Below are 12,457 nucleotides of genomic sequence, written 5' to 3'. Positions count from 1 at the left end.
CACCAGACAGATGCCTGGAATCACATTTAAGAATAAACACTTTTCATACCAGTCACCTCCAGGGGGAGTAAATGTTTCCTTCCTCTTCTGAGCATTACAAGGGACTCACATCTGGCCAGGAGGGGTCCTCCTCAAAGTGGCTCCATAGTCTTTAACTCCCAGGATGCACAATCCTCCCCCAAGTGAGTTTTATATCCTCACCTTCTTTTTTAAATATTTTTTATTTTTGTAAGAGATGAGGTATTGCTCTGTTGCCCAGATGGAGTGCACTGGGGCAATCATAGCTCACTGTAATCTCGAACTCCTGGTTTCAGGTGATGCAGCCTTTCAAGTATTTGGTCATTAAATATGAAATGTCCAATTTCGAATCAAAAGCGTAGTTTATTATATCTCAAACAAGAAGCAGCACAATTAATCAAAGTATGCCTAAACTCTAAAAACGGTTTTAACAATAGCTATATTAACGGTAGCTTGCTTATGCCAGCAGCAAAGAAGCCTAAAGCGAGTGGCGATGAAATTGCAAAAGGTATTTTCCACAGATTGTTGAGAATTGAGTATTTTTCCTTGCAGGAAGTGGTCCAAAGCCTGGAAGAAGTGGTAGTCAGTTGGTGCAAGGTCTGGTGAATACAGCGGAGGACAGACTGTTTCCAAGTCTAGCCTCTGTAGTTTGAGCAGCACCATTTGTGCGACACATGGTTGAGTGTTGTCTTGCAAGGGGTTTGGCCTGTCTCTATTGACCAATCTCGGCTGCTTAATCACAAGCATCCTCATCTTTTCATCCAACTGGTTGCAGCAGACATCTGCCGTAATCAATGGACCAGGTTTTATGAAGCTTCAGTGGATAAAACCAGAGCTGGACCAAACAGATACCATTAGCTTTTTTTGATGAACATTCAGTTTTGGACTGTGTGTCAGTACTTCATCTTTATCCAACCATTGTGCCAAATGCTTGTGATTGTCAAAAAGAATCCATTTTTTACCACACGTAACAATACAATATAGAAATGGTTCGCCTTCATGTAGTGACAGCAAAGAAAGGCAAGCTTCCAGATGATTTCTCTTCTGACGCTCATTTAATTCATGTGGCTATCTATTCAGCTTCTTTACCTTGCCCGTTTGTTTCAAATGGTCCAATATTGTTGGAATAATAACGTCAACCCTTAATTCACAAGTGGGTTCAGATGGATTCACTTCCACTACAGCTTTCAGCTTACCACTATACACCTTGGTCTCAGGTCAATCACATGGCTAAAATCACCAGAATGGAGCTTCTCAAACCATCAATGTACTACGCTTTCATAAGCCACATCCTTTCCAAGCACTTGCTATTTTGAGCTGTCTGCGCTGCATTGGTTCTAAGATGGAACTCATATTCAAAAATAACATGAATTTTTGACTTACCCATGGTTTCACTAAAATTGCTCTAAAAAATATTGAAAGATAATCACAAGTCAAAATGAGCATTTGAAAGAATGAGGATGTACCTTCACAATAAAAATAAAAATGTCAAAGTGAAATGTCAGAGATATCAACTGTCAAACTTAGTACTTAAGGAAATATGACATTCCATACTTAATAACCTAACAGCTGGGACTACAGGGTCCCAAACCACTTCCAGCTAATTTTCTTTTTATGTTTTGCAGAGATGGGGTCTTAGTGCATTGTCCAGGTTGGTCTGAAACTCCTAGCCTCAAGCAATCCTCCTACCTCAGCCTCCCAAACTGCTGGGATTACGTGCCTGAGCCACTGCACATGACCTCACCTTTTTTTTTTTTTTTTTTAGACAGAGTCTCACTCTGTTGATCAGCCTTGCTCGCAGCAACCTCAAACTCCTGGACTCAAGCAATCCTTCTGCCTCAGCCCCCTGAGTAGCTGGGACTACAGGCATGTGCCACCATGCCCAGCTAATTTTTTCTATAGATTTTTAGTTGTCCATATAATTTCCTTCTATTTTTAGTAGAGATGGGGTCTCGCTCTTGCTCAGGCTGGTCTCGAACTCCTGACCTCAAGTGATCCACCCACCTCAGCCTCCCAGAGTGGTAGGATTACATGAGTGAGCCACAACGCCCGGCCCTCACCTTCTTTTAATAAAAAAAATTTTAATCATTAACTTTTGCCATGATAAATAATATTCCTAGTTCTTAATCTTCACATTTTGTTTTGTGTTTTCTATTTGCCTTCTGTTTTCACTTCCTTACCTCTCATTATTCCTTTATCTGTACGGATCAGAATGACTAAGGTTTCTTTGCACCAAATGAAGCTTCTAATGCAAGCTATGTATCTTATATCTAGTCTTCCAGCAATTAAATTTCCAATATCACACCTAAACTTGTTTCTACTAAAATCTACAATTGATCAAAACTCATACTTTTTCTTCTTATCCAAAGCAGGACTGAAAAACCAAACAAAAATCCTTAGTAAAAGACTGAAAAATTAAAACCTTACCTGGCTACTACTTCTGCATTCCTGAAATTTAGGCTTTGTTTCAAATTGTTATTTTTCATTTTGCTACTACATTAAGAATAATTTTTTTTTAACATTGCCTTATTTAGAAATAAGGAAGGCTTTTGTTTGCTTTTGCTTAATATTTTCACATATTTTCTTCCCATGTATATTTTGTCTTTCTAGATATATCCTCTGGATAATTCTTTCAGAGTTCAGAAACACAGACTTTCTAGATTTTTGCAAGCCTGAAAATATTATTTTCTCTCATTCTTGAACTGCTTAGGTATTCAAGTTAGGTTCTTTTTCCCTTCAGTACTTTGAGGGGAAAAAATATTTTCATTTTCTTCTATCATCTAGAGTTACAGATATCAGATGCCAATCTGATCCTTGTTCCTTTAAGGGGAATCTGTTTTTTTTCTTCAAGTTGTTTTAGAATTTTGTTTCTAGATTCTGAAATAGCACTAGGATTTGTGGCATGTGTTTTTAATTATCCCTCAGTAGAAGGGGGTCAATGTAGAGAGCTGATCAAAATTATCTTCCATGTTTATTCTAGATCGTTATTCTCTTCCATCCCCTTTTAGAAGCTCATTAGAAAAATGCTAGCTCTTCTGTATCAATCCTCCGTGACTCAACTGCCCTCTCATACTTTCTATATTGAAGAAATCCTCAGCTCAACTGTTCTTGAATGAAAACTCTACTTCCAACCTATCAAATATCTTATATAATATTCCTAATATCTAAGAAATGGTTTTTTCTTTATCATCTTGAAAAAGATGTTTTTCTTAAAAATGAATGGTTTTTCTTTTTAACGAACATGCTTTCTGATATCTGCAGATAATTTTCATTTTTTTCCTGAATCTTCTATGAACTCTTCAGGGTCAGGTCTCCTTTGCGTTACGTGATTCCAGGTTTGCTCTTCTGTTATGATTAGTGACTTCCTATCATGCTGTTAGTGTTCCTTAGATGCCTGATGACTCTTTTTCATATTTGTAGATGCAAGTCAACATGAAGTGGCTGCAATATATGTCTTCAGTCCATATGTGAGGATCCCTGGCCTCTGAGCAATAAATGCAAGTTCTGGTAACAGAAGCCATGACCCAGGTAGGTACCCAGCAGCCAGGAAGTAAGAGATGACTTGAAATCAAGAGCAAGCATCTTCAGCCATTGCCAACACTGTCTAATTTTCTTACCCTTTAATAACTTTGGTGATTGCACCCTGCCCTTGCTATCTACGACGCTGGCAGTATTCCAGATCTGTTTTGAATATTCATTTTTTGGAGGTCTTATTTTTCCTGCACTAGCATTCCTCATCTTAGCTTTGATTTTTCAAAAAAAAAAAAAAAGTGTTCTCATCTGCTTTAGAGCTTCTAGAAATTTCTCAGTGTTCCTGGTCTGCTGCTAGAATGACCTTTCTATGTTAACAGTAATAAAAACTTAAAATACTGGCCGGGCTCGCGCCTGTAATCCCAGCACTCTGGGAGGCCAAGGCGAGTGGATCGTTTGAGCTCAGGAGTTCGAGACCAGCCTGAGCAAGGGTGAGACCCCATCTCTACTAAAAATACAAAGAAAATTAGCTGGACAACTAAAAAATATATAGAAAAAATTAGCCGAGCATGGTGGTGCATGTCTGTAGTCCCAGCTACTCGGTAGGCTGAGGCAGGAGGATCACTTGAGCCCAGGAGTTTGAGGTTGCTGTGAGCTAAGCTTACGCCACGGCACTCTAGCCCAGGCAACAGAGTGAGACTCTGTCTCAAAATAAATAAATAAATAAATAAATAAATAAAAACTTAAAACACTGATGATTTGTTTTAATGTAAATTGTGGTGAAGTACTATTTTCTATCTGCTTATAAAATAGATACAATGTTTTCGATGATCAATTTGGCAATATATGCCAACACCTTACCACATGGGGTATTCACCATCCCACTGAGTTCAAGTCGGGAAATTTATCAAAATAAAACACAACAGATGTACACAAAGATATAGCTAACAGGGTAAACTCAAAATTAAAAATGTTCAATTATTGTTGGTCCTATTGGTCCCACTGATTAAATCATTCATAGTGTATCTCTTTGATGAAATAACTATATAGCTATTAAAATTATGAAAAAGAATATGAAGACATTAAAAAAACCCACAAATGTGGTATAATCACATGAAAATTTTTTACATATGCAATTCTCCATACAGATATGAAAGAAACATATTTTTAAAATATACATTAAAGTATTAACAGTTATAATCTCTGGATGACGGTATTAGAAATAATTATCTTCCTCTGTGTTTACCTGTTTTCAAAATCTTCTACAATGATTTAAGTGTTTCACTTTTGCAGCAAGATAAAACACAATTTTTAATTATAATTACTGCTAAACTAATGCAATGTGTATCCTAATTCTGCAAGGAATTATATATAAAAATAGATTTATATATTTTAATAACACAATTCCTACATTTCTATTCCGCCCTCCTTTTTTTGGTCAAGAGCAGTTCTACTTTTAGAATGTCATTTCATTAGTTCCAAAACAACTAAAGAATATCTGTTACAGAGACCATTTCTGTCCAATTTACTTAATGAACAACTTAATTTGACTGAACAAGCAAAGGAAACAAAGCTATCTTTTCCAATAAACACTGAAGGTAAAAATGATTAATAAATAATATACTACTTTTTAAAATCAGGAATCAAACTTTCTCATTATTGAGCCCTAAACACACAAGCTGCTCAGCACACAAAGCTTTGAAGGGAGAGTGTTTAAAAAAAATTTAGGCCCTGCTCAATATCAAGAGAATAGAAGTATGTAAGTTGTCAATAAATTTACTTATGTTCTTCCAACTAGCATCTACACCTTCAAGATAGGTTTAGAACTTCCCTAAATAACAAGTGATATACTAAGAATATCTGATATTTGAGAAAATGTCAATAGTTGTTGAAGCTAGGCGAGAGATGCAAGATTTTTTACATACTACTCTGTATTTCTGTACATATTTAAATTTTTCCACAGTAAAAAGTTAATTATATATTGAACAAGTTCTTAAAAGGAATTTTAATTTCTAATTAAGATTTAAAAATCAAGAAAAGGTTTAATAAAAACTAAAGCTTGATTATACAAGCTGAAATAGTACATATAAAAGCAAACTATTAGGAATATGTAAAATTACCAAAAGAAGTATCAATTAAAACAACCTTTGGTCATATCTGAATCATTCAATTTAAAAACATCACAAATAGAAAAGTATGATTAATAACTTAAAATAACTGATTTAAAATGAGAGTTCTTTGAATATAGTGATTTTATTATGTTTTTATATGTATGTTTTATTTATTTATTTATTGGATCAATGAATGAATGAATGAATGAAAAGTATTTTATCTTTAATTTTCTAAGATTTGAAAACAAGATAGCCTAGGTTAAGTGATATAGTTTTCCAAAGGTGAATGTGCCCATTTGGAGCTCAGTTTTTCTATCTGAAATACAAAAACAACTTTCTAAAACTCTAGGAGGTGGGAACACTACTGTTTTGATGACCTGCAATTAGATGAACTGATCAATCTCAGTTGGTAACATCCCTTTTTTCCCTTGGTAAGGGTTTAAAAAGTTCTAGAACCAATGCATTTTTCTGGTCTTACACTGACAATTTCATTCCAGACGTCTCCTGGGAGGCACATACCACGTACAGGAACCCATCTTCATCCTCCTCACTCTCATGCCCCTCCAAGATGGGGTGGAGACGCTCACCTGCCGTGCCCATTCACCGCAAGAAGGCTGTATTGGAGCTGACCTGTAATGAGCGCCTTCTAATCATGAGTTCACTCATGTTCACATGCTCAAGTCTGAGAAACTCGGTTTTATCCAGGACAGGAAGCTGCTTCTCACCACTGTATCGTTCTGTCATCACTGAGATTTTGGTAGGATGCTGCTCTCAGTAAGTCTGACACCTACTCTTCATCAGAAGGTGCGGTGCTGCTGGCAAGGTCTCCGCTGGCGAGGCGCAGGGACTGCCTGGCTGCACCGTAGGTCCCAGAGGTTCCAGGGGACGGTGGAGGCTCTGACTGCGGTGGCAGCGACTTCCCTTGTACATACGTATTTTCAAAAGCCCTTCAATCTCTTATATTTTCTTCGAGACGAGTCTAAAATATTTTTAACTATCATTAACCAGTTAGTAACATCCCCTCTAGTAAGAGAAATATTGTAAAATAAATACCAAGACACTTCATTCAACCTAGAGGATATCTTGAATTGCAGCCATATATTAATGAAAAGATACTGTGTCATGACTCACATAATTCAAGGAGAAAAGAAGAAGCCAAAATTAAACAACTATAATCTCTTTCCTTATTTTTGTTTTTAAATCTCCAGAAGCTATTTCTTGAAACAAATGATTCAGGAAAAAGTAATAAAAAGCTGTGTAGCATCGCCAGGGATGAACGGATATCTGCATACAAGCTAAGAAAAAAGAGTTTGAATGCTAGTAAATGTTGACCAATTATACAACATCGCAACTGCCTTTTCATTGCTATAATTTTGTGTACTAATTTTGAACCACAATCTGATTTAGTTCTCCAAAGTGCTTAACACTTCCAGTAATCATTTAGGCCAGGGCTTCTCAAACTTCAGCATGCACTCTCCTCACCTGCAGACCATGTGGAGAGCTGCCCCAGCCCAGCCCCCAAAGGCTCTTAAATTCAGCAGCCTGTAGAGGGACGAAGGAATTCCTAACAAGCTCCCAAGGGACCAAGTGCTGCTGCTGCCTATCTATGGACCACATCGTGGGTGGCACTGACACAGAACAAACACTAATTTCTATGTGTTCATGCTCTCAAAAAGGTAAACTGAGATTGTAGGAGACATTTATGTACTCTGCTCAACACTTTAAATAAGTTCTAAAAGTACCATTCTAAGTATTTTGTCATCAAGAAAAGAAATTCCATGTTGAGAAACCTTTCATCTTTTTACCAAGACTCCTTAGTGGTCTGAAATAACACACTGATTGTCACACTAGAAAAAAAAAGTTTTTCCTTGGGGCCACAGTGTTTTATTAGGAAAACAATAATAACTTCGAAAACAAAACAATCCGTTCTAACTTAATGAAAAGTTTGTTATTTTTTATTGTTTTCTGTGTGTGAGTTATATGCAATGCAAGCCATGATTTTGGAAATTAAATTGTCAATATTAATTGTAATAACACCAACAAGATTTTTACAAACCAATTGCAGGGTTTTGCTTCACAAGGCACCAGGCTCAAAACTAGCATGAGTTAAATACAACTCACATGGCAGCTAATGTGTTAACTACTACTATTCCTATCAGTATTTAAATATCTCATTTTGGTAGCCAATATTTAAAGATACCATACATGTAAAATTAAACTTTCAACTATCACAGTTCCTCTATGAGCCCGTAAATGCCTGCCACACACCTATGTACTTGGTTGTATAGATTAATTGCTGATACTCTTTCTAGTCTATTTGGTATTATTATAAAAGTAACTCTCTTACTCTGAGTTCCAGCAGATCTTAGAAGAAAAAATTGGTTAAATTAAAATAATTGCCTTTTTGCAAGATTCAAACCAGCAAGTAGAGAGAAAAAAACTGGTTTGCTGGTAACTATTATTAAATACAAGTTCTCTACAACAAATACTGTCATTTTCCAGCTTAAAGTGACAACAGAAAAACAAGATGGAGGGGGGGAAACAAAAGGTCAGTTTCCCATCCAAATCATTATGGCTTTTTCCTTACTTTCCTTATTTCCTCCCACTGTGCACTCAGAACACCAAAGACATCTATGGCAAACGTTCAAACAACTGAAGGACCTCCAAAATGCTATTCACTTCACTGGCATGAACGCTGAAGTTACCGCAAGGTGATTAAAAAGCATTCAATGTTCCGACCAACTGAAGATTGTCAACACCACGGTGCATGTACACACCTGCACAAGAGTTATCAGTCTTCATGTTCATGACTGAAACGACTCGTTTTTGAGGTGAGACGATAAAACAGTAAGCAGGATGTGGTAGTTAATAACATGGGCTCTGGAATCAGACTGTCCTGTTTCCCAGTCATAGCTCACTCACATGTTAGCTGCAAGGCCTTGGACAAGTTACTTAATCTCTCTGTGCATCAGTTTCCACATCTGTAATAAGGGTTCACAGTTCCTACAGGACAAGGTTACCATGAAAACTACGAGAAACCACACTAGGGAGAAGGAGAAGGAGGAAGATGAGTACAATGACATTCTTTGTCAGTAATTAGTATCTGTGTTTTATAAAAAGGAAAAATGGCTGGAAATACCTCTATTTAGTGTTTAGGAGTTCCTAGCCTACTTTCTGAATGTAAGTCAGTGAAGTACATATCAAAGCCCAGTCACCCTTTCCAATAGTACCTTGAAAAGGAAATCTATCCCCTATTCAAATTGAGGGAGAGGGATTTATATCTGATAACTAAAACAAAGAACCACTTCAACTAAGTTCATCTTAAACCCCCTCCAGCTATATTTTCCCTTCAAGATATACTTTTAATCCAAAAGTATTTCTCATATAACTTCCTGGAAATCCCTGAAAGTTTTATCCACTAGTTTGTCCTCAAAACACAGCAAGATGCACAGCCCACAGGAAGCACAGTTTATAGCTATTTATTTAAAAAACAAAAACCCAGCTACATAATGTTTCCCGTATGGTCTCAGTACTTCAGACCACACTTCCTGAACCCTCCTGACACTTTACAGGGAGAGATGCTACTGCACTCTGAGTGCAGTTCTGTGACTGTTCCCTCAAGTGACCAGAGGCAACTGCACATGAGAACCTTCCTCAGCCCTCCTATACTGATGGGGGAAGTGGCGGAAGGGGTGACCGCCATCTCAGAATGCCAATGTTCACCAGTGTAGAGCCCCATATGGCAAGTGCTGAGGGAACCCTTACTCCTTCCATGTGGAGGCAATGAAGGGGAAAAGGAGGCTATAGTTGCTTTTTTATATTTGTTTTCCATAACAATTTCATTTGTAGAAAGGAATCTATGCTGAAAAGTTGAAAACCTCATTGTTGTAGCCCAATACCTTGATTTCAGGCAGGAACAAGCTGACCCCAGACACATCAAGGCCCCACAGCAGAGCTCGAGCTCCATTAGGCCCTCCTAGCCCCAAGACCAGCACCTAAGGGAGCCTGCCTCTCCACCAGGCAGCCTCTTCAAAGCTCCATGCAGCCATTCCTTCTCATTCTATGTGAAAGACATTCATAACCATCATTTGTGAATGTGCAAACTTTTGTTTGTCTTTTTTTTCATCTACCTATCTTCAGATTTGCATTGAGAATAGGAAAAAGCGTTGACAACTTTTCCATTCATTTCAACATTTTCCTTTTGCTACACAGTAATATGCTCAAGGATCCTAGTCTTTAAGACAAGGAACACACAAAGAATGAGAGATTCTTTCAGTTGGTATGCATTAAGAACTTCAAAATATTTTAATAGGTAGATGTTTATTTCTTATGATTTAGGGAATCAAATCCATGAGTTAATGAACATTATTTGCTTAAGATGAGGCACATGGAATCTCATCACACAAAATGCATTAATAACACACTCAAGGGTTCAACCCCGTGAATGTCTAAAATCCTAAGTAAATGAACTTTTAATCTTAGATGATGATTTGAAAATATGTAAAAATGATTAAAACTGAATGCCCATTAACATTCTCAAAGCCTTTTATTTTAACTTAATTGACAAAATCTATTTTGAATGAACTGTTTTAATCTTGCAAAGTTGGTGTTTAATTTGCTTTTTTAACCTCCTGTACTTAAGTTTTTATCATTACCTAATATTTATGACTTATATTTCTGTTTTTGTTGTTATTGTTCTACTTGGAACAAGAGACGGTTTCCCATTTATGGTAATATCATAATGAGTGGAGACATATCACAAATTATCAGATCACTGGATATAGCAAAACCATGAAAGCCATGAGCAAACGAATGAAACCTGAGAAACATTTTATTAAACCTCAGGAAAACAAGAGCATACTTATCTAACCTTTGTATTTATACTTTCCAGGTCTTTTCCTAGGCTGAATATCACAAATATTTACACTATGTATCAAGTATTCGTTTGAATGGGAGACATGTTTGGTTCAACCACTAACAATTACTAAAGGACACTCCTATTCATCCAGATCCTTCTCAACAACCAAGAGGCTTCTCACCCTCTTCAGCCACTATAGTGTGGTTAACTATGGGCATAAGCTTTCAATATGAATAATTTGGAAATAACTGCTATTAAGAGTGCCTCATACAGTGTGAGAATCAAGGAGTGTCTCTGACATATTTAATAATCTATGACTAAGAGTCTTACAATTAAAACGGATTGTCAAAGCAACATTTCTGGGATGCAGTAGCATAGTCACCAGTGCAGGGTGGACACTTGTGAAATCTACTAAATACAATAAAGTAAAAGCGGATATTATAATTTAAGATAGTATCTCCACTGTCTTTTTTGGATGTAACTATGTCACACACAAAAAAGGTTTCTGGGGAAAAAATGGCTTCTGTACTCTGGCACCCATAGAATTTAGGTTTGAGAACACATTTGTCACTTCAAACACATGGTTATTTAATTATCTTTTAAAATGGATATGCTTTCCCTAAAATCACAAGCTTTTCCTTCATTTAAAGCAAGACCAGGAAAGGAAGGCTGAGGACCCTGCAGCCCTTTCAAAGAGAGAAGTGGGAGAGGTTCACCTTGCATCTGCCACACTTGCCTCACGAATCTGTTCTTCCATTGAGTCAGCTCCCATTAAGCTGAAGGGGAAAATCATGACCCCGAGGCTTTTAAAGGCTGAAGGATAGATCTGGCACACTTCAGCCAGGCCAAGGAGAAGGGAATGAACAGGTAAGATGACCACAAACCATTTCTAAATACGCATCTAGCTTGGTGAGGCTATCATTCACAGGGGAGGGGACCCCTCCTAAATGATTTCAAATACTAGTTAAGAAAAGGTCACAACATGCTATCTAAAAACAAGTTTCAGAATTGCTTACTTGTGGGACGTCCTCTTCTTCATCATGTTTGCAGATACACCAGCATGGCCTATAAGAGAGGTGAGTACACAGTCAATGAACACTGGATATTAAAATACTTTAGAACTCAGGAAAAACTTAACTTCTGAAAAACTGCTACAGAGAGTATGAAAAGAAAATAATTCATTAACAGCCAACATGTAAGAAAGCCATCTGTTTACTTAACTCTGAAGGAGGAGATATACAGAAAGGATTCTAGGAAGACAAACTGGCAGAGGCAACAGCTCTCCACCCCGCACATCAGCCATAAAAAGCACAAAACCAGAATTGCGTGGACAAAAACTACATCCCCAAAAAGCAACAATCCTAGCCATAAAGTACTAAATGGTACAGAACTGTCTTCCTGTCATAAATAACTAGAAAACAGGACAAAATATACGAAATACCTGGTTTCAGACAATGAGAGGAAAGGAAACACAGACCTATGGGACCTGGGAACAGAACAGCAAATGAGGAGAGCCCTGCATGGACCCTGACTTCACTCCTGGAAGCAATTTAAGGACAATGGTATCTGAAGGGGGAATCAAGATGAACACTGTGCTTTTGTCAAATTGCAAGTCAGTCTGGAGTTGGAGAGGGTTGGGTGGTTGGTATTTGTGGAACCGAGTGTGGGCAAGGAGGGATCTACTCAGGAGGGGAGCTTCCAAAAAAGTCTGCATTTGTGGGGAGGGGGTCTTAGTCTTCGACTAAACACAAATCTGCACATATACAATTCTGAGAAGTCACAAGGGGATAAAGTTATTCAGATTCCATCAGCCACCTCTTGAACACTTGGGGCAAGCAATAAAAATGGCAAAAGGTGGTCCTTACTAGAATTCTGAGAGAGACCTGGAACAAAGGCCACTGTAGATCCACTGGCAGCACCTGCTTGCCACAACTGATTTCAACCCTCTTTAACGGACATCAACAAAGGCCCCATACTCAACAACACAACATTTCAAGTG

The 12,457-nt window shown here is 37.5% G+C and overlaps 1 protein-coding gene across 4 annotated transcripts in view; it reads right to left on the bottom strand.

Annotated features, from left to right (window-relative positions):
* Window positions 1–12,457, bottom strand: part of SPIN1 (spindlin 1) — a 75,819-nt gene that overhangs the window by 15,694 nt on the left and 47,668 nt on the right. For all 4 annotated transcript variants that reach the window (XM_045562345.1, XM_045562347.1, XM_045562346.1 and 1 more), the window contains one exon: window positions 11,475–11,523. In XM_045562345.1, the coding sequence (XP_045418301.1) occupies window positions 11,475–11,523 (49 nt within the window). The remainder of the gene's footprint in view (window positions 1–11,474; window positions 11,524–12,457) is intronic.

The sequence above is a fragment of the Lemur catta genome, chromosome 10 (genome assembly GCF_020740605.2).
Source record: "Lemur catta isolate mLemCat1 chromosome 10, mLemCat1.pri, whole genome shotgun sequence".
Lineage (NCBI taxonomy): Eukaryota > Metazoa > Chordata > Mammalia > Primates > Lemuridae > Lemur > Lemur catta.
Note: the sequence above shows the minus strand (reverse complement) of the source record. Positions and strands in the feature narration are given on the sequence as shown.